At 33.1% G+C, this 25,466-nt stretch overlaps 5 protein-coding genes across 44 annotated transcripts; 3 read left to right on the top strand and 2 right to left on the bottom strand.

Moving 5' to 3' along the window:
• Positions 1 to 1,540: 1,540 nt before the first annotated feature.
• Positions 1,541 to 11,379, top strand: LOC143196336 (uncharacterized). The gene is made up of 5 exons (XM_076404002.1): positions 1,541 to 1,758; positions 1,829 to 1,941; positions 5,098 to 5,364; positions 5,416 to 5,792; positions 10,552 to 11,379. Exons 1-5 carry the CDS (start codon positions 1,541 to 1,543, stop codon positions 11,158 to 11,160), a joined length of 1,584 nt encoding a protein of 527 aa, XP_076260117.1. The 3' UTR covers positions 11,161 to 11,379.
• Positions 11,380 to 12,025: 646 nt separating this feature from the next.
• Positions 12,026 to 13,574, top strand: Ppox (Protoporphyrinogen oxidase). 2 transcript variants are annotated; one of them, XM_076402654.1, is made up of 2 exons: positions 12,026 to 12,658; positions 12,715 to 12,855. In XM_076402654.1, the coding sequence occupies exons 1-2, from the start codon at positions 12,137 to 12,139 to the stop codon at positions 12,721 to 12,723; spliced, it is 531 nt and encodes a 176-aa protein (XP_076258769.1). In that variant the 5' UTR covers positions 12,026 to 12,136; the 3' UTR covers positions 12,724 to 12,855. The 2 variants fall into 2 exon arrangements, with proteins under 2 accessions (XP_076258769.1, XP_076258768.1); XM_076402653.1 differs by having other exon boundaries at positions 12,137 to 13,574.
• Taf13 (TATA-box binding protein associated factor 13) lies at positions 13,562 to 14,534 on the bottom strand. The gene is made up of 4 exons (XM_076402668.1): positions 14,376 to 14,534; positions 14,136 to 14,317; positions 13,914 to 14,071; positions 13,562 to 13,697 (listed from the first exon to the last, which is right to left on the bottom strand). The coding sequence occupies exons 1-4, from the start codon at positions 14,400 to 14,402 to the stop codon at positions 13,675 to 13,677; spliced, it is 390 nt and encodes a 129-aa protein (XP_076258783.1). The 5' UTR covers positions 14,403 to 14,534; the 3' UTR covers positions 13,562 to 13,674.
• A 514-nt stretch (positions 14,535 to 15,048) lies between these two features.
• Positions 15,049 to 16,001, top strand: snRNP-U1-C (small ribonucleoprotein particle U1 subunit C). Of its 6 annotated transcripts, none has more exons than XM_076402658.1 (4): positions 15,049 to 15,203; positions 15,251 to 15,457; positions 15,513 to 15,681; positions 15,735 to 16,001. In XM_076402658.1, the coding sequence occupies exons 2-4, from the start codon at positions 15,323 to 15,325 to the stop codon at positions 15,890 to 15,892; spliced, it is 462 nt and encodes a 153-aa protein (XP_076258773.1). In that variant the 5' UTR covers positions 15,049 to 15,203; positions 15,251 to 15,322; the 3' UTR covers positions 15,893 to 16,001. The 6 variants fall into 6 exon arrangements, with proteins under 6 accessions (XP_076258773.1, XP_076258777.1, XP_076258774.1 ...); XM_076402662.1 differs by having other exon boundaries at positions 15,051 to 15,187; positions 15,298 to 15,457; XM_076402659.1 differs by having other exon boundaries at positions 15,065 to 15,203; positions 15,298 to 15,457.
• Positions 16,002 to 16,051: 50 nt separating this feature from the next.
• Positions 16,052 to 25,070, bottom strand: sw (cytoplasmic dynein 1 intermediate chain short wing). Of its 34 annotated transcripts, none has more exons than XM_076402608.1 (13): positions 24,914 to 25,068; positions 24,271 to 24,583; positions 23,768 to 23,901; positions 22,295 to 22,360; positions 21,202 to 21,222; positions 20,093 to 20,140; positions 18,752 to 18,925; positions 18,493 to 18,697; positions 18,232 to 18,432; positions 18,059 to 18,176; positions 17,611 to 18,006; positions 17,288 to 17,554; positions 16,052 to 17,227 (listed from the first exon to the last, which is right to left on the bottom strand). In XM_076402608.1, exons 2-13 carry the CDS (start codon positions 24,564 to 24,566, stop codon positions 17,093 to 17,095), a joined length of 2,061 nt encoding a protein of 686 aa, XP_076258723.1. In that variant the 5' UTR covers positions 24,567 to 24,583; positions 24,914 to 25,068; the 3' UTR covers positions 16,052 to 17,092. The 34 variants fall into 34 exon arrangements, with proteins under 34 accessions (XP_076258723.1, XP_076258731.1, XP_076258725.1 ...); XM_076402616.1 differs by having other exon boundaries at positions 22,295 to 22,327; XM_076402610.1 differs by lacking the exon at positions 24,914 to 25,068 and adding an exon at positions 24,715 to 24,732 and having other exon boundaries at positions 24,271 to 24,579.
• Positions 25,071 to 25,466: the final 396 nt, after the last annotated feature.

The following is a 25,466-nucleotide window of genomic DNA, read 5'->3' as shown; positions in this document are numbered from 1 at the left end:
AGCAGCACACACACGAAATCACACAAAATGAGATCCTTGAAATAGAACTCGAAACTGCGAATACCTTGCGATTGCTTTGTTGAGGAATGTAATATATCGAGCAAGATGTCAAACAAAGGGATGAAAGGATAGAAATCCTACAAAACAAAAACCAGGAAGCACTGGGGATAAAAACACTAGTTTCAAGCAAAGAAAATGCAGTCCTGACACAACAAATAAACGACATGTCCAAGTAAAACCCACTCAGGAGGCTAACAGCACACTCTCTCTCTCTCTCAATATTTCCTCAGGTAGTGGGGAGAACATAGAAAAACAACGAGTCGATACAGCCACCAACGCTTCACTTCAGGCCCACCCAACACCACAAAAGAAGGAAGGAAGATAGTACCTCGAGATAAATCCAAATATATGGAACTCGTCTTCGATCTTTAAGAACAGTGTGGTTGAATTCGAAAACACGAAAACAAACTCCAAATCGCTGACGATATGAGATTGGCAACTACCAAATGTACCGAAAAGTAATTTGTTTCTAAACATCTTGAGCATGTTTCAGGCAATTTATGGATGCTATCGATCACTATTAACTATCTCACCAGGACTCAACAATTCGTAATACACCACCCCATTCTGGTCCTACCAAACACCGACCACTGTCTTGAGACCAAAAGGATTTGGCCTTGGAGTCGATCGACCGGTTTCGCCAAGTGATAACCATGACATTTGGCGCTTAAATCTTAACAAAATAAATCCACTTTTCTTCACCTGTTACTATTCGATGCAGAAATAATTTCCAATCATGCCTTAGAAGCAGTATTTCACAGACAATTTTTCGATTTTCCATTTGCATGTTATTCAATTGATCTTCCCATTTTCTAAACTTTCCCCATTGCTCATAATTGCTCGCGAATCGTTTCTTGGGCAATATTTAACGCTTCTGCCAATTGTTTGGATTGGGTTTTTATCCAATAACTCTTACAGTTTCGCATCTTCAAGCTTTTTCGTTCTACCAGAGCGTTATTTCTCTTACACATCGAAATCGCCACTTTTTAATTTTCAAAACTAAGCCTCACTTGTTTTTAAGATTAGAGCACGCTCACCGTAAGTTTCTACCTGTAAACGATGACTTTCAGTGGCTTTTTTCCTTTGATTAAATAAGAAAAGTAACGCGTGTCGCAAATGCACGTTTTCAGGCAGGAAACGAAACAGAGGTATAAATCGATAACGGTGTTGCTTTTATGTTAATATCAGTAGATCAAAATGACTTATGTGTAAACTCATAACACACTTAAGTCTAGCGACATCTGTTTCGCATAAAAAAACCGGTAATTACTTTCCGGTACACCTGGTAAGATCCTAGAAGAAAATACCATTTACATATAAATACACAGGAGAGTCAACTCAAAGGCGTCATCAGAGGTCTATTGGAGTCGATATCAGACGGCAAAATAAAAAAGCACTCCAGAAAAAGGGATTTCATCCAACCCTCGTAAAAAGAGGTCTGACAAAACCCGAAGTCATCATCGTACTTATCCAGATCAGAATGCCCAGAGACGAGCACCCTATCTACGAACTCCAATACCTACTGGACCAGAGAATAACAGTGAAGTCTCAAAGAGCCACCGGACAGCCGGAACAAAGTTTCAACCGCCAGCTGTACGAACGCTACTCCAGGAACTTCCGATCCCCACCAAAGTGCATAAAGTGTACCGGAAACCACGAGTCACGATCCTGTAAAAAGGACAGAAAAACGCCAGCGAAGTGAAAAAAGCCAGCTGTGGAAAGGAACACAATGTTAACTTCATAGGATTTAAAAAACTACCACCATCAGAAAGTCATGGGCCGAAACACCAACAAAGCCGTGCACCAGTTTCCCAGATCTCCGCCTCAAAAAGGAAAAGACTAGCCAGACAACTAGCCCCGCTAGCAACGACAAAGAACGAGGTTGAGGAAATCTGAAGAGAATTCGCCGCTCTCGCCAATAAAATACCCTGTCTTGGGTTTGAGAAAGCTCTGTGCAAAGAGGGTGCCGCGCGAGCTCACTTTTGACCAAAAACGACGACCAGTTGATGATTCGGAGCAGTGTTTGAAGATAATCAAGCGTAATAAACCTGCGTTTTTGGGTCGATATGTGACAATAGATGAAACATGGCTCCATTATTTTACTCCGAAGTCCAATCAACAGTCATACGAATGGACTGCACACTATAAACCCGCATCCAAAGCGTGGGAAAACGAAACAGTTGGCTGGCAAGGTTATGGCGTCTATATTTTGGGATGTGCATGGAATAATTTTCATCGACTACCTTGAAAAAGGAAGATCCATTAACAGCGATTATTACATAGCATTACTAGACCGTTTGAAGGACGAAATCGCCGAAAAACGGCCGCATTTAAAGAAAAAGAAAGTGCTGCTTCACCAAGATAATGTCCGTGTCACAAGTCAATGAAAACGATGGCAAAAATCCATGAATTGGGCTACGAATTGCTTCCTCATCCACCGCACTCTCCAGATCTGGCACCCAACGAATATTTCCTGTTCTCAGATCTCAAAAGAATACTCGCTGGTAAGAAATTTTCGTCGAATGAAGAGGTGATCGCTGAAACAAAGGACAAATCATACTACAAAAATGGTATCGAGAAGTTGGCGGGTCGTTATAATCAGTGTATCACCCTGGAAGAGAATTATGTTGCATAAAAAACTGATTTTGCCTCAGATATGCAATATTCTCTCATTAATTCTATTACCATTTAAAAATATAAAGTTTTTAATGAATTTATAAAAAATTCATTTTTTTATTATTTAATTAATACATTGTTACTAGTCGTTTTCGTCTAACCTACAATTTGTCTTTATGATAACTTACATCTAGGTATATAACTAGGAGGAACCATCGGCCCTAATTCGGTCTCTGGTGAAATAATGTTTCAACATGTCACTGCTGAATTTTTTAATATATACACCTCACTACACAACACTACACAAGATCAGATAGTTTGATTCTTTTGAGCCTGTGTCCTGTTCTGGTGGTATCCAAAAGTGGCAATATTTCAATATTCGTATGAGAATGGAATCTTTCCTCATGCCCCTTTGCAATTCGTTTGATTTCTTGACTGACTGTGGGTATCTGAAGGTCTCGATGTAGGTAATCAGCCCTATAGTATTTGGGTGCACCCACAATACCTCTCAGGACTTTGTTCTGAAAAAAATGTATTTTATTTATGTTACTATTTGCAGAACATCACATAATTGAACTCCGTATGTCCATATATGTTTCAGTATTTGCTTATATAATAGCAATTTATTATGTACTGATAATTGTGATTTTCTTCCAATTAACCAGTACATTTTCCTATATTTAAATTCCAGTTCTTTTCTTTTCTTCTTTATATATTCCTTCCAGCGAAGTTTTGCATCGAGATTCATTCTGAGATAATTAGCGTTGTTGCTATATGGAATAATAGTGTTATTTAATGTTATTGGTGCTTGTAAGGTCTGTTTAGAGGTGAACTGCACATATATGCATCTCCGATACCTATAACCGCAGTATCATCATCAAATGTAGCCATCGTAATATTTTCCATTTGTGGTATATCACAAGTGTAAAATAAATAAAGCATTGGTCCCAGTACACTTCCTTGTGGTACACCTGCTTTAGCTTCTTTTATTGTAGAGTAAGCTTCTTCTTGTTTGACTCCAAATATTCTGGTTGTAATGTATGATTTTAATAGTTTGGTGTATTGTTAGTAGCATTTTCTGTAGTTTATGAATATATGGTACTGGCTTTGAAGAACTTTATAAAGAAGATATATTTCGATCAATAAAAAATAAATATTATTTAAATTGTAATATTCTATATATAAATGTCCTCCAAATAAGACCTGTACTGTATATAATAATAAATATAATATAGCATATATACAACAATGTGCTTGATGTTTAGAATTTTGACCAAGCAAACAATCCGAATTATTTTTAGATAGAGATTTATAACGGATAAAATCATACAAAATTGAAAGGAATTTTAATTAATTCTAAATATTTCAATATAATTTTAATAATTTGATATTAATCGAATTGCACTCTACCCAAGTTGCATGACATCATCATACAAGACACATCATGATGCTGTCAATAGAACCAACACGTTTATTATTTTGAATTTTTATCTCATGCAATTTGAACTTTTTTAATTAGTTATTTAGGGTTTATTTTATATGGCTCAATGAATGGAGGTAAAGCGAAATGAAACAGTGGTATTTACATTATGTGACCGTTATTTATTGAAGTAATATAAAACTGTGGAAAATACAAAATAGATAAAACGGCTGGCAGCGGTGTTACCTGGTGGCGAGGCTTGGCCAGTCGATGGTGACATCTAAACCAAACGATGGTCGGTAACTGAATGAATGGAAATACCCTTCAATAACATCCCAGATCAACGTCTCGGGTTTGCCAGCTATTCGTTATCGGGTTCTAGTTGGCGCTGCTGGCACCCCGCCCGTGTTCAACATCTGGGATTATATTTCTGGGTATTTTATAGACCGTTATTCCACTACGTAAAACTCAACATGCCTCAAGGTGGCTACAGTTACAAAAATTAAAGGATAAACATGTATAAAGACGATAAAAGCTTTATTTAATGGATAAAAATAACTTAACAATAATATAATAATAATAATTTCGAGTAACCCGATAATTAAATCCGAACTTATCACTGAACTGCTCTTAATTTTCAATTAAATTTAATCAAATTATGCTTTTCTCAATTAAAAAATCTTTTTAATGCTTAATTGATTATTCATTTTAGATGTGCTTACACTACTAAATTATTGTGATGATATTTATGTAAATATTAAACAACAAACATTTAGTGGAACTAACCTAACTTTATAATAATCCAAAATAATCTTCTGGCTTATTTATCGATCAAACAAGCTGTCTTTGAATTCCTTCTCCCGTTGCCTCGGCAACGTTTAACAAAAGCTAGTGCAGAGGAATCACTCGATACGCCAAGCTCATTGACAAAAATGGCCTTGGAAAATGAAAGTTCCACGAAAACAGACAATGATGACGATGACCTTGGCTGTTACTGTAAGTCTTGTTTCATTCATATATAAATCATGAAACAACCGTCTTAACTGAGAATCCTTTAGTTTTACAACCCTCGTCATCCCCTTATAATATAACAGAGAAAGTCCAACAGGCCAACCTCGATCTATTCAATTCTACGCTAGAGACAGCTAGATCTATCAAGGTAAAGTTCAGAGAAGAGCTGGTTTCGTTCGAGCCAGATCTGACCGATGACGACGTCAACAGCATTGAGAGCGATCAGGTAGAGGAGGATCAAGGCATCATAGAAAAAGGTAGGATCTAACTCTAGCTTTATTTATATTATTGTACTATCATCATTTTAGTTCCAGATTCTACAGATAATATGTCCGCATATAGTACAGTATTGAGAGAAAATATCAGTCTGGAAGATACGGAGGAGGAAGAGGAAGAAGTTGGAGAAGCCTTCGTAGAGGAGATTTTATCCAGCGACGATGATGGTGAAATACAGGCAGAGGGCAGTTTCCGACAAAGTGAATACGTGGCTGAATCCAAGGTATCCAATGAGTTAAGAAAAGGGAATGTTGAGGACCAGATCGACCAGAAAGCGGAAAAGCGGAAAAATAAGGGACGGAAGGGCAGCAAAAGGACAGAAATTAATTGTAAGGACCACTGTATCGAGCAAGTCGATTCGCGGCTTTCCATGTTAATTAAAAAGTTAGATATTCAAGAAAAACCCGTGGTAAGTCTCTGGATAAAACTCTGGATTGACAATATTCGATATTATATGGTGAATTAAACTCGTTTATACTACGTACTTAGTTATTGTAACGAATCGCTTATTATTCGGGATGGGACGAAATTAATAACACAATTTATGGCCTTGGAACAAAAGAGAAACTTTATTTACATCGTTGGTCTTTTATACATTTTTGAACAGCCTCGATACAAATTAGAGAGATTTTCTACATTAGCTCTTGTATCGACATAAATCATATATTGAACACCTCATCTCAATTTGAATGTATCTAACAATTTTGAGGCTTTACGAACATTATAAATAAAGATTACACAAAAATACATTTTAACCAAAACAACACTATTTCATTCTTCAAACAACTTTGTTTGAACTTAGAACTATTTTATTTGATTTTACGATTTACTTTTAAGAATTTTTAGTTTTTTTTAAGAATTTAATTTCGCTTAATGATTTAATTGAATAATTTTGCACAATTATCTAATAAACAAACGTAACAATTTTTTTTTTCTTTAGACATAATTCTCTCTTTGAGTACTCTTTAAAACTTTTTCACTCACACACTCTTCTACTTTTGATGCTAATTATTTAGTTCGTTCTTAGGCTGCCAAACCTACATATGTGTATTTAAATGAATTAATTCCATGCCACTGAGTGGCTCCTTCAAGTCCACTATCGCTTTACATTACTTCATGGTCTTTTGGGGTTTTGAGGTATTCTTTTTTCTAGCCTTCCATTGGCGTATCCAAACATCTTCCATCATTGTTGCTATAATGTTGTTTCTTCCATGTTGAAATACTGGATCAGTCGTTAAATTATGTGATTTTGATGAATCTTTAATTTCTCTTTTCTCTCCTCTATTTCCGAGAAAGAATTCTAGTTCTGTTATACTTCATAAAGACTTTCCATTATGTCCACTGTTTGCTCTTGGTGTTCTTTTATTAATGCATCAGCATTGAATATTACCAAATAATTACTACCTTTTGTGAACAAACAATAGTCATAATGCGATCTGTCAAACCATAACTTGTTTGTTACTTCACTTCACTTTATTTACATCAGTGGTCTTTTATACATTTTTGAACGGCCTCTATACAAATTACAGCACCATCTATTAGTTGTTCTTCTTCTTTTCTACATTGGTTAAATAAAAATGTATCTATCAACTAATCTAACTAATATTATAAACAAAGCTTTCAAGAATACAATTAAATTGCCAAAATAAAACATCATCATATTCTACGTACAAATTTGTTTGAACTATTCTATTTCTACATGGTGAGAATTTTATTTCGTTTAATGATTTAATTGAGTAAGTCTGCACAATTATGTGATAAAGTTATACTGTTATACTTCATAAAGGCTTTCCATTAAGTCTGCTGTTTGCTCTTCCTGTCCTTTTATTAAAGCATCAACACTGAATATTACTGAATAATTACTACCTTTTTGTGAACAAGCAATAGTCATGTGATCTCTCAAATCGTAACTTGTTCATTATTCATTGAATCTTATGCGCCAAGATTTTGGTTCATTTCTTACATACAATTTAGCCAAACAATGCTTCATTTAATTATTGGTATATTGTTTTAATTGGTTTCAATGACTTTTATCCTACCTGTAATTCTGTTGCGACGCCATGTTCCTAGTTTTCTAGTGCTTTACTGGCTACAGGGCTGCGTTACTAAACTTTTCTCCGTTGGTTTGAATGTTTCCTTTTTTCCTATCGATAACTCTGGATCCCATGTTTCTAGTTTTTCGCTATTTGTTGCATACGCCTTCTTTCTACTTCTACTTTCCTTTCCCTGCTTGTATATATATTCATATATATACTTTAACGAACTCGAGCTTACGTATTCTTCATTCCCCTGCAATCTCCGTCCCCAGCCCCATGCTTCTTCCCATTTATAACGAGAGATCTGAGCCCTTAACCTATTACGAATCACTTATGATTCAGGCCCACAAAACACAGAGGAATTAGAAGTGTATCTCCCATATATATAACCTGTGAACAAGTTTAGCATTAATTTGCCACCACAGGGCGCTACTGACAATTTGAATAGCGGGAAATTTAATATATTTTATTAATAAAAATGCGATATAAGATGTTTAATGACAATATATTGTACTAACAATACATTAAAACGTAATATAACAGATTTAAATAAAACTTATACTTTTAAATGTACAAAATTTAATAAACTATAGAATATGGAAGATTTTATATACTCTGCCAAATATAGAGTACAGTACAATATATATGTTGAAAACTATTGATTTTGAAAAGTTTTTTTAAATATATTCTTTGCCAAATATTTATTGTAAATATATAACAAAACATTACCATATAAGCTATACTATATAAACATTACCATATATTAGATATTACATGTTTCACTTTTGCATTTTGCTATTCTGTTCACTTTTCTCATCCACCAAAACAAACAACACTTAACTATTATCTTTCTAATTATGTCTCGTTCAGAATGCTCAAAACAGTAGATCGTATTGAAAAATACAGGCATTTGGTGATTTAAGGTATTGGACAGACTGCTTGTTAAGTTTTGTGCATAATCTGGGAATTCAATAGAACAGTCAAGATATCATTTACTAACAAAGTAAAAAAAGTCTCTGGCTTTGTCAAATTACATCTATCATACTGCTGGGCTTTAATAAGTTCACTGTTCAACTCACATTTCCTGACATATTTGTACCAATGTTTTCTTTCTTCTATGCCATAACTAAAATAGAGGTTTGTTATATTTTACAAAACTTACATATAATTAACATTATAAAAGACTTACAATGTAAATATCAACTGGAAATATTATCCCTGTTAAGCAATGCTCTTCTACATTTCGGTTTGTAGTTATCCTGTGTAAAATGTACATTACAAACCCTTTTACTCTAATTTAAGACCTCGCAAGATAGTCCCATCAGTTTTTCAATATTTATTGCTAAAAGCCATTTCTGACATAGAGCAGGATCCCTAGGATTCTAGGGAGGATATTCATTTGAAATGCTACTACATTCGGGAATGCAACACTTGAGATGTCTTAAGATTTAAACAAATATTTTTAACTAAAAAAAAGAACCATAAAAACACAGTTTACTAAATAAGAATATTTAACACTTAAGTTCAAAAGTTTTTTTAAGATTGCTTTGTCAGCAATGAAAGAGAGGCTTTCAACAAAAGCTTTGTTAAAAAAATTTTAACCGAAATTCTTTGTATATAAATCAAATTGTTTCTATAGGAAGCATAGAATTACCAAAAAAATCGAAAATATCCAGTAAATTTTTGATTATTTCCACCAAATATAAACATACGTACACTACGCCTTCTTATTTTTTAGAATAGGTTTCTGAAACCAGAAAGTGTCAAATGTTCTTGCTACGTCAAACTTTGCTACCAAATTTCTACTTCGAGCCACCTGGCGGCAAATTAAATAACTAAAACACTGTATCGCATGCGATTCGTTTTCAGCATTTCGGAGCAGTATACTAGCCAAGCCATACTGCACCGATCTGAACAAATGATAACCAAGAGCTGTGTCTGGTGGATACGCTGACACAATTATGCTTGGTGTGGACGGGCGTTGTCATTCAAGAGAATGATTATGCACCTGTTCTATTGCTATTGTTCTTGCACTCTCTATTGCTAATTTTAAAACAATATGTGTCGTTGAATTGACTTTGGTAGACATCTGAAGTAACACCTTCATTCAGTTTTAGCAGCTCGAACCTTGCTGTAGCTACCATATGCGCCGTAAGACTTTACTAACATGAAAATTGCGCTTTGGTGTTGATGTGGAAAGCTTTCCAATACTAAGCTCTATTTTCTCTTTTGATTCTCGTACTAGATCTATATTCTATGGCCAGTCACAATACGTCACATAAAATTCTTCTTTTTTTGCCTGGTAAGCAGTAAAACCGTGATGTTGAAATGGCTTTGTTTTGTAGACATTATTCGCCCTTTTAGATCTTTCCTACCAGCTATAAACGTCTGAAAACTGTTAACTCATCAACTACTAAGCTGTCTGAAAGTTCCTTGTGAGTTCCAGCTAAGTTTTCGTCCAAAACCACCACCTTTAAATAGTTAAAACCAAAATCGATAATTAAAAAATAACAAAGCCCTACCAACAAAACTTTAAAGTGTAACAAGAGTAAAACGTCTTTAACTATCGCCTGTATACACTGAATAACTTAATAATGAAAACTGTTTTTTATGTAGAGAAATGTCAAAACACACAAACAAACCTTTTAACAGTTAGGTTGGGTTTCTTAACAATTGTTTACATTAAAACAGTATTGCATTTTCACCATAGTTAGAGTACTTAGCATATTTTCTTTCTTGGAATTCGTTAGAATACTACACGGAATGTTCCATCATTGCAAACTGCAAGAGACTACGAAAATATTTCTGTACGTAAATTTAACTTTAACTTAAAGAAAAAGTCTGTAAACATTAAGTTATATGCCTAATATGTAGTACACATGCGGTATGATGAGTTGCATGCAGTATGCAGTATGCAGTATGATGAATTAAAACAGGTAATCGTCCACATTTAACACATAGAGTTTGTCACAGTAACTTATAGTTGTAAAGGCTGGAAATGTAGAATATTACATAAACTTATTGAAAGAGAATCATTTGTAATTTAATTTCATTATCTAGTTTTTATTATGAATTGTTATCAATGTTAATTGGTGTTACCAAAATAATTAATTACCATCTGATCTTTTTCAGGTTAATTTGCCACCTCTCCAACTTCACCAACGACATTGTTGCGACGACACCAAATCATCTCACAGTTTCAGAAACCTACCAAACTACAACGGTTATCGATCTGAATATGGTCTGAGTTACAGACAATTGAAAAACAAACACAAACACATAGAGACCATCAGACAGAAAGAGATGGCTAGACAAAAGCTCATTGAAGAGTATCGTATCATGAAGGTCCAACAGAACGAGAGTGTGTTCTGCCAGTGGCTCAAGGAAGTCTCGAGACGGAATCGACAAAAACGCGAAATTAATAGGGAAAATAAACTCAGGCTGAAAAGCGTAGGGTTCCAACCGCAAACACCGCAGAAATGTCTTAGTCCGAACGTAGTAAACATCAACCAGAGTCTGATGAGGCAAGAACGCGACAGAGTACGTCCTAAAACTGCCGGATTTAATGAATTTGTACCCAAGGGCCACATCAAAAAGAAACGGCCTAGTACTACCCAATCTTGCGTATACATAGAACTACCCAAGAGTGTATTGAAGAAGGGTATATACATCGGCGATCTGCTAATTACAAATTCGAAGAAAATTAGCAAAAAACTCCATATTCTAACGGTAACTCATTAAAAGAATAACTGTTTTGAATAATTAAATTGAACCGTATATATTGTAGTGTACTCATGTTAAAGAATCCCTAATTTATTTATAATGTAAAACAAGAGAAAACTGCTTATACTAAGACAATCCCCTTGCTCTATATGCTCTGGTACCTTTCTTACAATTTAGATATAAATATTTTAAACTTCAACCTCTATTTTATGTCTTAATAAATAATTTAATTATCAACTCACATCACTTTTATTTAAAATTATCATTTTTGCATACATTTATATTGCATTTATTTGTAATTAAAATTGATAATATGGCGAAAACACTAGTTAGTTTATTCGACGTTAGTAAAAATAGCCGTAAACGTCAAAGGATCGCATCAATTGCCTTCAGCTAGACAAATTCAATCAACATCCCTCCGGTAAAGGTGACGATGCATAAAGCTATGTATCTTCATCAAACCCCTTATCCCCCTATCACTCTGACCACCATCCCACCGTAATCCTGCAGCCCCTAGGCATCCCATCGAGGGAATGTGCGAGTGTTTTCAGACCGTGTGAGTCAATGGGAATTCGCCAGGTGGACACCTTTTTCCTGCGAGCATCTAGCTTCCTGATCCTCTCCTGATGGCCAATCGTAATGACGTAATTTGTAATAGATCATCGTCGGCCAGAAAAGAGGCGAGGGTTCAAAACAGGCATAATTAAAAACGTAATTGGGTTTTTCCTTTATTACAGTTTTATTATAGATCAAATTTATTATCTAGTCCTGTATCTAGGCATTTAAAAGTAGATGTAATTTTACGAGGTCTACAAATTACAAAAATATTTTTTATTGTTCAAAAAAAAATACTGGATATGCTGGATACTTTATATTTTCAATGTTGTTTAGGCAACTAATTATATAAGTTAAGTGCCAACTTAAACTTAACCTCATCGTTTATTATTAATTTTTTTCAATGTTATTTACTTAATATTTAAAGATAGCTACCATTATGCCTACAGTTATATTAGGAGGCGGTATATCAGGCTTAACAGCAGCATATTATCTTTTAAAGAAAAATTGCACAAGTATCGCACTACTGGAAGCATCAAATAGATTTGGCGGTTGGATTAAATCAAATAAGCAAAAAAATGACTCTATTTTTGAGGAGGGTCCACGAACTATCCGACCTAGAGGAAATCCTGGTATAAATACTCTTAACCTGATAGATGACCTGGGATTAAGTGAAAACATATTACCCATAAAGAATGACAGTGCCGTTGCAAGAAATCGAATGATTTATGCAGGTGGAGAGTTGCACAGCCTCCCAAATACATTTAGTAGCTTACTTAAAGTGCAGAAACCATTTTCTAAACCTTTATTGATGCATCTTTTGCAGGACTTAGTAACTAAACCTAAAATAGTCAAAGATGAATCAATTTATAACTTTACAAGGAGAAGGTTTGGTGATGAAGTTGCTGAATATTTAATTAGTCCATTGATAAGGGGAATTTGTGCAGGCAACGCGCAAGAGGTGAGTGTTAATTTTTTAATGAAAAAGCTGTTTGATTATGAACAAAAATATGGTAGTATTTCTAAAGGTATTGTAAAGCATGTATTTAACAAAAACACTCAGATACCAAAAGGGAAACTTGCAAAGAAAGCACTAGAGGAAAACTGGAATGTGTACAGCTTCAGAAATGGATTGGAAACATTACCGATTAAATTAGAGACCTTTCTGAGCAGTTCCACACATGTAAATTTGTGTAAAAACTTTAAAGTATCAGAAATTAAGTTTAAAAAAAATGGTGCTTTAATAAAGCTCGATGATGGTCATTCTATTAATTACAGCCATGTTATTAGTTCACTGAGTGCCAAAACTCTTGCTCCATTAATTAACAATCAGCATCCTCAGTTAGCAAGTATGTTAAACAACATCAAATTTGTAACAGTAGGTGTTATAAACCTTGAGTTCAAAGGTCACTTAATTGAAAGTCCAGGATTTGGCTTTTTGGTACCTCCCAAGGAAAAGCTCTCAATTCTAGGTGTAATATATGATTCTTGTTGCCACTCATACCAAAACACTGTTCTAACAGTCATGATGGGTGGTTATTGGTTTGAAAGCCTTTTTGGTGAGAATCCAATTAATGAAGACTTACTTAAAATTGCTCTAAAGGATGTAAAAACCACACTGCAAATAAACAGTGAACCCATAAACTACAAAGTAAACATTTTAAGGGACTGTATACCTCAATACATTGTGGGACATCAGGAAAATTTGCACAAAATAGAAACTTATATCAAAACCAACAATTTGCCTTTATCTCTTTGTGGGTCATCATATTATGGAATAGGTGTAAATGATGTTATACTTTCATCAAAAAATGTTGTGGAAAATGTGAATTTTTCTGTTGGTTAAGGTTGTTAATAAAACCAATTTATAACAAATACATTTTTTGTTTATAGATATTACATAAGTCTTAATAAAATATCACCATTTTTAAAAGTTGAATTTAAGAATTATAAAGTAGAACAAGTTGTTTGTTACCTTTAATTTATTAATGCTTCTTTTCCTGAAAAAACAAAATACTTTAGCATTTTGTAATGTAACCAAAAATTCATGCTAAAACATCTAAATTGTTCTACTAATAATACCTTAATATAAAGAATATACATAAAAAAGTCAATTATAAACTATATAAAAAATACCTTCTAACAAATATACATCTAGATCATGCATTTATAACATAAAACATACTCACTCAACAACAATAATTACTTTACATTACCTACAAACTTAATTTCATCAAAAGCCTTTCTGGCTCTTTTTAGTTCTTCATTCATAGTTAATAAATCTTTAACCCTCGCGTATTTTCTAGGGTCCTTACGAACTAGAAATACTATATCTTCTACTTGAACTCTGCCTGTCCTTCCAATTTCCATTGCCCTGTAATATTTACAAGATTTAGACTTTATGTTACAAAGCTAACAAACTAATTAGTTTCTTTTACTTTTGGGTCATTTCTGTAATAAATTCAATTACTATATCCTCTATAATGTCTACACTTTCTGTATAAGGGTTTTGATCATCTCCAAATCCATACATCATACATCTTAATTCTTTACTGAAAAGTCTTTTTCTTCCTGCTGTGCACAAAGCCCCTGTCGCATCAACTACGTCGTCTTCTTCATACTATAAAAAATGTTAATTATTAAAAAAGAATGCGATACCATTTCAATAACTTCGTTACCCCTTCGAAATTCTCGTCCGTTGCCATTTTAATAAGGTAAAGATACAAGAAAAAATAATTAAATAAACAAATTATTCACAATTCCATATCATAGAAAAAACATACAATAATCGTTCCATATACAATAATTAACAACAGAGACAGATAGTTTATTTTTTCTATTGTCAGTTTCAAAAATAGTATTAGGCATAATCGATATATTTCGATAATTATTTAGGTTTACGGAACAGTCAATAAATATCGGAAAATATATTTACATATATATATATATATATATATATATATATATACTCTATAATGTATATACTATATAATATATATATATATATATACTATATAATAACTATATAATACTATATAATATTACTCTATATACTTTATGATCGAGTGATATACTAATTTATAGATAATAAATCTATAAATAAAAATAAATAATATCGAAAATCTAAATAATTATCGAAATATATCGATTATCCCTAATATATATGTGTATATTACACAAAATATTAGATTTTATCACTCGATCATAAAGTATATAGAGTAATATTATATATAATTTATTATGTGTAATTTAGGTAAAATAATATAAACTCAATTACATATAAATTTTATTAGTATTTATATATACATCGATAATTTTTTGGCATTCCTAATAGTCGGTAGTGGGGTTAGTGTACATTTGTGTATAACCTTAAAAAGTCTTTTGTATCATAAACTTTTGTATGGCCATAAACTTGATAGAATAGTATATACTATATAATACTAGTATAATAATATATAGTAGTATAATACTCTGTGCGTAAACTTTAAAGGTATAGTTTTTTATAGGTGTGTAGGTTATACATTTATAGGTATAAAAGCTTATATCTGGATAGTATTCCATTTCAGTTTTAATATTGTTATAAAGTGTAACTCGTCATAGGTTTGAAAACACCCATATTTTCAAGATGCCAAAATATTATTGTGATTACTGTGATACTTATTTGACTCATGACTCACCCAGCGTAAGAAAAACACACTGCACTGGTAGAAAGCATAAAGACAATGTTAAATTTTATTATCAGAAGTGGATGGAAGAACAGGTATGCCAAGATACAGTTAGTTTAAGGATATAAATAATATTGATATTTCTTTTAGGCTCAACATTTGATTGATGCCACTACAGCAGCCTTTAAAGCAGGAAAAATTGCAAATAATCCATTTGCTCAACCTGGTAAAGGTGGTGTTGCTATCCCTCCCCCTGCACAACTTATGGGTCAAAGGCCTGGAGCCCCTCCTCAAGGACCTGGCATGTTGCCGCCAGGAGGTAAGACATTCATTTTTATATATGCACAGGTGTAAAATGAATTTTTATGACAGCTATGGGACCAGGTGGACCAATGCCACCAATGGTGATGGGGCCTCATGGACCTTTACCTCCTATGATGGGTATGAGACCTCCAATGATGGGTATGATGCCAATGGGCCCCATGGGACCTATGGGGCCAGTTAGACCACCTATAGCACCACCAAAATAAATACTACATATCACTAATATGATGAAAGTTATATTTCTTTGTACAACCTAAACCTATGAAGAGTTGATATATGTAATTTAATATTAATATAATTTTTTGCTAAGCAAAATATTATTTTTAAAAATTCAGGAATATTTTATTAGACAAAAAAAACACATGTTTCAATGTAATTTTGAAATAATTTAATTTATGTACACAGAGGCACAAAAATATATGTATATATAAAACAATAAGTATCAAAAATCATTAAATGATATTTGTTAATACAAAAAAAAATATAATAAATTAGCTATATACAGGCACATATAACAGAGGGATTACTTAGGAAAGCACAATTCATCAAAAATAAAGTATCTCTTTATTCTTTCCATAGATCAATCTATGTATTAAGTGAACCAACAAAAATATATATATAACATAAAAAAGAAAATATTAATAAACAGTACGGCTTTTTATTACAGGATAGACTTTTTATAATTTTTTTTCCATATATTTTTTTCTAAAATATTTTTTTTCAAGCGATTAGGATATACTTATTATGGTTCATTTATTTTATTTTATTTTATGAAACCGAAGAACAAAAACAAAACTATTAACAGGAGTGACTTAGATGCTAGTGTGAGTAGAAAAAATTTATATCCCGACTACTATCCCCATCTATACGTTACAGAATCACAAACATAAGGTCATCTATCGACCACTGGTTCTTTTCCCCCGTTTGCGTGTTTCAACAGCCTTTGGGAATTGTTGCTATATTACCGGTGTTTTCTTTATCAAATCGATGTTAATTGTTAACAAGGTTCCAGTTAGTGGAGTGGATATACACATAAGCTTATTTCTCGATATGTTTCTCAAAGTCGTGAAGTATAACATTGAACGGAATACAAGCATGAAGCTTGAATGACAACAAAAGTTTGTGATTTCATCTAAAAACCTGCATTATATCTCGATTTGATAAAGAACCAATTAATTATTTTCAATAAAAATAAATAAAAAAAATAACCATAGAGTTGCTAGCTGCATATTCTATAAATGGAAATCGCCCTCATAGCAAATGGGTGATTTTGGAATATTTTCATCTATGATAACCACAGGGCATGGAGAAATAGATGTTAGAGCCCATGAAAATATCCACTCTTTTTTTGTTATTAGACTTAATATCAAATATTTAAGAATAAAATTTCACTAGGCTTGGCGAATTTATCGTAACAGATCCAGAATCTGGTTTTTGGACACATCATTCTTTTTCTTTTCTTCGTCTACCTGGTTGTTCCTCAGTTCTTGCGTTGTGTACAGGAATTTGTTCCATTCGTCGTGTCTTGGATGAGCAAAATTCTACAAAACCATTTACTAAGTTTAGAGTTCTAAACATTTTGAGACCACTTTAAGATTTACCTCGGACACATCATAGACGTGTATCCTTCCCATGTTATCTCCTACTGTCACATGAAGGCCTGAAGGTGTCCACGCCACCTTGTTTAACGCAGGCATTCCTTCTACTGCGACGCTAGCGGCTGGAACTTCGGTATTTTGATTTAGATTCCACAAGTCCAAACGTCCGCAACAGTCGACCGTTGCGAACATAGCAGGATGTACTGGAGACCATTTCACATCCAGCACATAATCACCACTGTTATCGAATGAGTACAGCGGCTTTGTTTCCTGAAACAATACAAAAATTAACGTTAACATGCCTGTTGTGAATTGTTATTACATACCTTTAAATTCCAAAGCTTAATAGTCCAGTCAAAAGAAGACGTGAGGAACATGTGTGAAAAATCTATACCGCCTTGAGCTCCATTCACACTAATCCCAGTAATGGGACCCGTATGGGCGTCGTAGGACTCCGTTATCCCAGCTTTGGCACCATGACGGCAAGCGGAATACGCAGTACCTTCTTCAGAACCTACCACAAAGTTGTTAAAGTCTGAACTAGGGAAATCCATGCAAGTCACGGCTACCGGTTTTGCAGCCTGAGCCCTATGCAGGTTCAGTGTTTCTTGCGGCACACCCAGCATGTCTAATGACCAGAAACACATCTTGCCATCGGTGGAGATACTGATCAGGTTATGTGCATTCTGTGTACCCACCACGGCCATACAATATACTGGATGCTGAAATAATGGATAGTGAAAATTAGACAGACATTATTAAATATTAACTTACAGTGTGCGCATTAGTTGAGAGTGGAGTTCTCTGAATTGGGGTCCTCTTCTGAACCCGGTTATCCCACAGGACCAACTGTCCCGAATATGTACCACCTAATATAAGATTTGGATGAAACCTACAAAGGAATAGATCGAATACTAGAATTACATCATCAATGTTAAGCCCAATACCTTGCAAAAGTAGTGGATAACACTGCGCTTTGACAGTGAAATATATATTCGGGCGTGGTCTTCTTGAATTTGGTGTTCCAAACTAGAACCACGCCATCTGGATCGTTCGGTGATTCCTCGTTGTTATTATACGAAGCCAACAAGAGTTCGGGAAACTGTGGCGACCAGTCAAACGATGTAACAGTACGATTCTTAGACCATCTGTGCATACAGCAAATGCATATTTCAAATGATTGAGATCTAAAGATAATTGCTATTTACCTTTCATCATAGAAAGTTCTGTTGAAGGAAATCCTCTGGTACGATTTCTCATCGAGAGTTTCCTCACCAGTTCCCGTATAATCGGTATAGATATCCACAAATTCACACAGCGCCCTTTCCATGACTCTTCCGGTGCGATCGATGAACTGTTGGAAATCCTCCGATAGAATGATAATCTGTTTCTCCTCCTCGCTCAGTTCCTGAACTGAAACCACGTTCAGTTTCAAAATTAATCTTAGTAAGATCCAGTGAAACTCACTTTCTTTCTGCTCCTGTTCCTTTTTGGCTTCTTGCTCCACTTGGGTGACTGCTGGCTGTACTTCCTTGACCTGGGGAAGACCATGGGGAAGAATGCCGGGCGGCAGCTTGCTGACGCCGATGTGCGGCAAGGAATTCTCCTCGTCTTCGCCTTGCGGGTCGTCATACGTCAGAACTAAGGGTGAATATTTTGCGAAGTCTCAAGGCGCACAAGCGCGAAACTACCATTCATTCACCATAGAGTTAAAATCAAATAAAAATCACAAAATTACAAGCATTATATTTTATGACCACTCGACTACTTTCTCTTCACTAACATCTTTGTGATTCTTATTAATTGATTCTAACGTCTTCGGTACGGCTATAACAAACTCTGCGTCAATTGTTTAGTTTATTTTTAAGTCATCGCTAAACAAATGTGTTGAATTAAATGATGAAGAGTTGTCGCATTCATGCCCATATGGAAACTATCAACCGTAGAAAAAATTGAGATTACAACTAATCAAAATAGGCTTCGAGTTTCCATACACCCATTTTTTCCCCACATCACAGTGCAAGTATAATTTAAAATGTATCAAATCAAGTTGTTCCCTTCCAACGGCCGAACGGGCTCGACATGTTCGAGAGGGTTCAGTATACATGACACACCGGCAAACAAAGCGTGTGTACAAAAGGATACGCATCGAGGATCGTAACAGGAGTTTAGGCAGTGTGCATTACACAAACAATTAAAATAACGAAACATTTAACATGCCCAGAAATACAACTAGAAAAACCCTATAAACCCTCCCCTTTGGCATGTTAGCGAGCTGATCTAGTTGGCAGTGCTGTCAATTACTGAGTTAGACAAACGACGCAATTACTGCTCTATTCTACAAATTAATGATTCAGAAAAGCTACAATAATTCATATCAACAGTCACTTAATTTTTGTAACGCTTAATCAAAAATCACTTTGAGTCCTTATTAATATTTTTTATAGAATATTAACACGGTCAAGTTCCTGTTCAAAAGCCGAATTAATGGGACATTCGTTTACAATAACATTTAATTAAAAAAACAGAAAGTGATATTAATGAAGCTCAACTTAAAGACGCATCAAAAATTAAATGAAAATAATCGAAAACAATAAGTTAATTATTAACAAAATAAAGTAACTTAATGATAAGTTAGTCGGCTACAGAGCATCTACATCTACTCAAGCGGTTAGCTGACCAAAACTATCGGGTTAATATTTTTAAAAATATAGTTGTTAAAAAACAGCAAAGAAACAACACCAATACGTTCATGTCCAAAAATTAAAGATATATGTATATATACTTAAGGTATGCGTAGCCACCTACCTGTGAACTCATCTTCCCACTCTAAACCTGGGTTTAAGTTGTATTCATCTGTCGTTCGAAGTGTGGGAAAAAGAAACATTTCAGATTAGAGTTTAAACAAAAACAATCAACAAAAACAAAAACTTTCTTTGCATAGAGAAATTTATCAAAATTTTGTGGCTATCTTTAATCGATCAAAAAAAATATAATAAAAATAAAAATAAGTTACATACAACCTTGTGAATCGAAAGGGACGCGAAAGATGTAACTTATTTTTACTTAATGTCATCATTGTCAAGAATTATCAATATTGTCCACAAATGATGGCTCATATTCGAAAGATACATATTAAGTCTAATGCGTTGAAAGCTGTTCATTTTACAAGCGAACAATACTTATTATTTACAATTTTCGGCCACTAAGTTAAAACATTATCCGACATGCTGTTAGTGATGTTAATAAGTTAAAAAAGCGTCTTGTTTTTAACCCTCAAATCAATCGTATTGGTATCTTAATGTTAATTTACTAGGTTGCTCCGTTAATAATTCTACTTTAATGTTCAAGAAATACAAACTAACTTGACTTAAACAAATGATAAATATACCAAATTGTCAACAACGTCACAAAAATCATGTTAGCAACTCTCAAAGGCATTTTAAATTGGCGTTAAAAATATTTTTTTATCATTCATTTTCCTTTAAGTGAAATATGCAAAGTACCAAAAGAATAACAAGAAGAACCTAGTAAATTCACAATATTTAGCACAGGTATCTTTCAATATCCCAAATTTCTTACTGCATAATTTACAAGGCATATTCTTTCATGTACAAATAAACGGGAAATAAACATACAACGCACCCTCGTGGCCCAAAACAAACCAACATAGAAATAAACAAGAAAATAAAAATCCAAGCTAAGAAACGATTTTCCGTATACACATTTGTGCAAAATAACTCATGACGTGGACGTTTTGCTCTGGGACGAATGGCTGGCTGGTATAGAAAGGATATTCCGGGGTTGGTAGAAGCAGGGAGATTGGATCCAATGCAGTATTGGCTTAAAGCGATATAAATAAAACTAGCAAAATGTATTCATCGCAAATTTCAAACCATCAGAATCGCTAAACTTACCGTAATAGTCTGTCGCATGAGCTGATAGAAAAAAAGAAAAAAAAACAAATAATTAGAAACCAAAAATAATGTTTTTTACGAGCTACATTAGGACTAAGGCTATCTACTCCTAATAATAACAGCAGCGATTTTTTTTTGTTGGTAATTCCAAATGATTTGGTTATCCATAAGCCTTTACTTAGGAAAATAGTCAACAATTGTTAAAGCAATAAATTCAATATATTTCAGATCTATGCACTTCAAAGGACACAATGCCTGAAAGTTCAATATACCCTGTACAGTTAGCTGTATCTTAGTTAATGGAGGCAGTGTTTCAGTTTTATTTAAAAAAATATATATAACAATAAAACTGAAACACTGCGTTACAACGCATAAGTTAATACTGATCAAATTACGATAAGTTTGTTAAATATATATTTTTAAAATACACAACATAAATTATAAGTTATTTAACGTAAGGATGGTCTGTAAACTCAGGCCAACATTCGTCAGGTCAAAGCAAGAACAGAAATAGAATATTGAAAGTACAACTAACACCAATTTTATTTTTTTTAAGCCTATATCTTACAAATTTAGTACGCAATCATACATGCTTTCCATTCACAACACTTCACCCAATGATATACCACCGAATTTAAAATTATAAACATTTGTTCACAAAGGATGTGACCGAAAAATTTCCTCAATTTTAAAAATGCTGTTCTGAAATATAACACTTTATAATACTTTTAAAAGTTTTCATTAAAAAAATGTTCAAAATCAAACATGAAATTTAATGTGGGTCTGTAACATAAAATATAATGTATGATCTAGTGGTATCTGATTTTAATTATGTATAGATGAAAGCATCCACATCTACATGACAAACCAGTCGCCATTGTAGCTGCGAAAGTGTATTCATTCGCACTAATTCACACGAAAAAATACAAAACAACAGACGTTACGGGTAGTATGGTATCGCCATTCTACCGGTGAAATTGCTACACATATCGTTACTTAGTGCTGGTAGTTCTATATACAGCGTGTGAAGAATTATGTGAAGCATATTATATTGTGAGTGTACACTGACGTGCATCGTAGCTTTGATGCGTACCTTTTCTTGGTCTCCACCAATCCTCCATATAGCCTTTAAGTGGAGATGATGATGCAGAAGAAAATCCTTGTTAGCATTCACGATACAAAACAATAATATCGCTTATATCTAAGTAAACTTCAATCTTTGTTCACAAAAATAAACAAAATCGTATCGTTCAATGTTGTCGGTTGTTTAAAAAATATGGGGATTTTAAATATTATTACTTTTTAAATCTAGCATTAGATAACCAAACAAGTCATAGGCACAATTAGTCTTAAAAAATAGAAAGTAAAAAATGATTAATAATAACATAAAAAAATCGTTATATTTTAAAAAATTTTGAATTTATACCACAATGAATATATATGAAACAAATAATCAAATTGTTTAAAATGACGTTTCTGAATTGTAATTGATTATCTAATATAAGCTAATTATTATAGCATCCCCAGAATTCAAACAATGAAATTTGAATGATCTGATAATATTTTATACATAAATTAAAAAAATGTAGGAAAAACCAGAAAAAAAGCAAAACTACAAAAACCAAAACTGATCTACAAACTACTTTTTGAGTGACTATAAAAGCTTGAAACTAAAATATAAAAAAATAAAATATAGTGTCTCAATTTGAATAATTTGAAAAGTTTTAAATATTACTATACATCATTACTTATTTAATCAACTTATTGGTGTAGACTCTTAAGAGATTGCATTTGTATACAAATGCTATGATGTGCAAGTTATATGTAAAATAAATCTGAATAATATATGTTAATGCTAATAAAAAAGTTTGTTACGTAAAAACTATAGTAACTATACACTGACTGAATTTCTTTTATATTGTAATCTGAAGCAATGTCAGCTAAAAATCTGTACATGCTTCTACACTTCAATATTATTCTACAAAGTGTTTAGAGTCAATCAATGCTAAAAATGCTTTAGACTTCTGAAACTGTCCAACTCCATTATATTTTCCATATTTTATAAAACTGATAAATTGTTTAATTAACATTATTAATAAACATACTAAAACATTGATTAACTTAATGAGTTTGAGGGTAGGAAATACAGAAAGATATACTCACAAAACTTTTTCCATGAATACCCAAAATAATCTGTCGAAGCAGCATTAACAATGGTTCATGGTATTTCAGTAAAATAAAAATTAGTTTTATTTTTTACATTTTAGTTGAAGCTTTTTCATCAGCCATCTATAGAAGTGTATAAAGCAGAAAAGCAACTAAATATAAATAATATAGGAGTGAAATAATAACTGATGCAAATATGTGATTGCAAAAACTGAAAAATTATAACCATCAATGTAGACAAATTTGTAATTAAACAAGTTTGATTTTGAACAAGGGCTAAAAAATGTAAGAGGCTAAACATAAGAAAGTATGCAATAAGAATTACCAACAATCTAACAAAAAAAGATTTAGCAATGAAAAATAATAGAATACATTTTATATATAAAGTGGCAATGCTTACCATCTCGCAATTCATGACCTGTAGCAGTAGTTTGTGTTTGTTTAGTATACACAACTACCTCTTTTGGTGGTATACTAGTAGTCTGAACTGGAACCACTGACAACTGAGGTGCCTTTTTCCGCACAGCAGTAACACTAAAAATAAATGAATTTTAAAAATAATAACAATATATCATAGACAAAAATCAACAAAAGGGCCTTAACAAACAAAAGTTACAATTTATTGAATAGAACATATTTAATTGATTTGAATAAGTTATAGCTTATGACATCATTAGTAATATATATGGAACCTGACATTGTTTCATTGAAATTTTTTAATTTCATGTTCAAACAAATGCAAACTTTATAAACTTTTTTAAAACTATTTTCACGACTATATTTAAACATGTGAATTATATTGATTTAAATATTCTATAAAATTTGGGATGGCCATGAGAATAATTTAATATTGTATTGATTATGTTAAAACAAGACACAAAAAAAATAGACAAATCTACTTACTTATTTGGTAGGCTATTCGGTTGCAAGGAAGTATCTGGCGTATGATTTCTACTCGGCTCTGGTGTCAATGAATTTGCACTAGAAATACTTGAATACACCTCAGACAACGGAGCCACCCCAACTTCACTAAGCATTTCATCTAGCTCTTTTCTGTCACCACCAGCGACCAGATGAGCCCTATCGGTGGCATCCTTAACATCCTTCAGTTCCTTTTCGCGTCTACGACGTTCCTTCTCCTCCCTCAATGCTTGAAGTTTAGCTTTTTTTCGTTCCAATTCAGCTCTACGGTCTGACATTGTTGGTTTCGGTCTATCTGTAAGCAGTTCCATGATTTTAAAACGATAATTTAGTTGGATATCGCGAAATGGTAAACTGATAGGGCAGGGACCACAACGTCGTGAGTCACCAGCGATGAGAAAACAAATAAAATAGCACTGCACTTGCGTTTTCCGAAAAATCAATGAACAGTCGGGGTGATGTAAATGCCAGAGTCGGATTCGGTTGTCAAAGTAGCGCTGATAAAACGACGGTTTCCAGAAAAAAGGACGAAAAAACTACTATGACGGACGTCAGTCAATTCAGTACCGTTATTTTAATTTTGGCAATATTTATCAATTTTTTGTGAATGATATCACATACTTACCGATCTAAAATATCACAAAATAAAAAGTACAGTTCTATATACAAAACTAGCTTATATAGGAAAATTATGAAATAACGTGTATTTGTATATGACTTTATTTTAGTACACCCGACACAACATTGTCCACCATGTTTTTTACCCAATGACGTAATGACACTTAACAAATTGTATTTTAGGAGAAGAAATGTTGAACAAGATAGAGTTAATATTTGTAAATACCAGCAAAATTCAAATATTAATAATTAGCGTATATAAAATTAATAAAAATCGATATAATACCAATAAAGAATGTCGTGCTGCCATCTATACTCTAGAAGACGAACAGATGCATAAAAAATTTAAAAATCTTTTTTTATAAAAGTTGTTTGATTTTAAGGATTTTCCACTTTTAATTAATTTATTTTGGTTTTTTCTTTTGAATATGTAATAAAACTTATACAAGGGCTAACTTAATAACTAATAGATTTCAGGGCTTAGAATTAACATATTTATTTAAATTTTGCACTTATATATTGTAATGTGTAATATATTTTTAAAGGTTATGTATGCAGGA

This window comes from Rhynchophorus ferrugineus, unplaced genomic scaffold, assembly GCF_030347505.1.
Source record: "Rhynchophorus ferrugineus isolate W39M unplaced genomic scaffold, kcgeb_rfMv2 rfM4, whole genome shotgun sequence".
NCBI classification, from domain to species: domain Eukaryota; kingdom Metazoa; phylum Arthropoda; class Insecta; order Coleoptera; family Curculionidae; genus Rhynchophorus; species Rhynchophorus ferrugineus.
Note: the sequence above shows the minus strand (reverse complement) of the source record. Positions and strands in the feature narration are given on the sequence as shown.

Excerpts from the sequence above, each read along its gene's own strand:
- LOC143196336 (XM_076404002.1), top strand. The coding sequence starts at position 1,541 with ATGCCCAGAGACGAGCACCCTATCTACGAACTCCAATACCTACTGGAC. Across the intron at positions 5,365-5,415 it reads TCAAGGCATCATAGAAAAAG|TTCCAGATTCTACAGATAAT; the intron begins GTAGGATCTAAC and ends TCATCATTTTAG. Across the intron at positions 5,793-10,551 it reads ATATTCAAGAAAAACCCGTG|GTTAATTTGCCACCTCTCCA; the intron begins GTAAGTCTCTGG and ends GATCTTTTTCAG.
- Ppox (XM_076402653.1), top strand. The coding sequence starts at position 12,137 with ATGCCTACAGTTATATTAGGAGGCGGTATATCAGGCTTAACAGCAGCA.
- Taf13 (XM_076402668.1), bottom strand. The coding sequence starts at position 14,402 with ATGGCAACGGACGAGAATTTCGAAGGG. Across the intron at positions 14,072-14,135 it reads ATTACAGAAATGACCCAAAA|GGCAATGGAAATTGGAAGGA; the intron begins GTAAAAGAAACT and ends TAAATATTACAG. Across the intron at positions 13,698-13,913 it reads TGATGAAATTAAGTTTGTAG|GAAAAGAAGCATTAATAAAT; the intron begins GTAATGTAAAGT and ends TTGTTTTTTCAG.
- snRNP-U1-C (XM_076402658.1), top strand. The coding sequence starts at position 15,323 with ATGCCAAAATATTATTGTGATTACTGTGATACTTATTTGACTCATGAC. Across the intron at positions 15,458-15,512 it reads AGAAGTGGATGGAAGAACAG|GCTCAACATTTGATTGATGC; the intron begins GTATGCCAAGAT and ends TATTTCTTTTAG. Across the intron at positions 15,682-15,734 it reads TGGCATGTTGCCGCCAGGAG|CTATGGGACCAGGTGGACCA; the intron begins GTAAGACATTCA and ends TTTTTATGACAG.
- sw (XM_076402640.1), bottom strand. The coding sequence starts at position 24,599 with ATGGAACTGCTTACAGATAGACCGAAACCAACAATGTCAGACCGTAGA. Across the intron at positions 20,141-21,201 it reads TCATGCGACAGACTATTACG|ATGAATACAACTTAAACCCA; the intron begins GTAAGTTTAGCG and ends TTCGAACGACAG. Across the intron at positions 18,698-18,751 it reads GGAACAGGAGCAGAAAGAAA|TTCAGGAACTGAGCGAGGAG; the intron begins GTGAGTTTCACT and ends ACGTGGTTTCAG.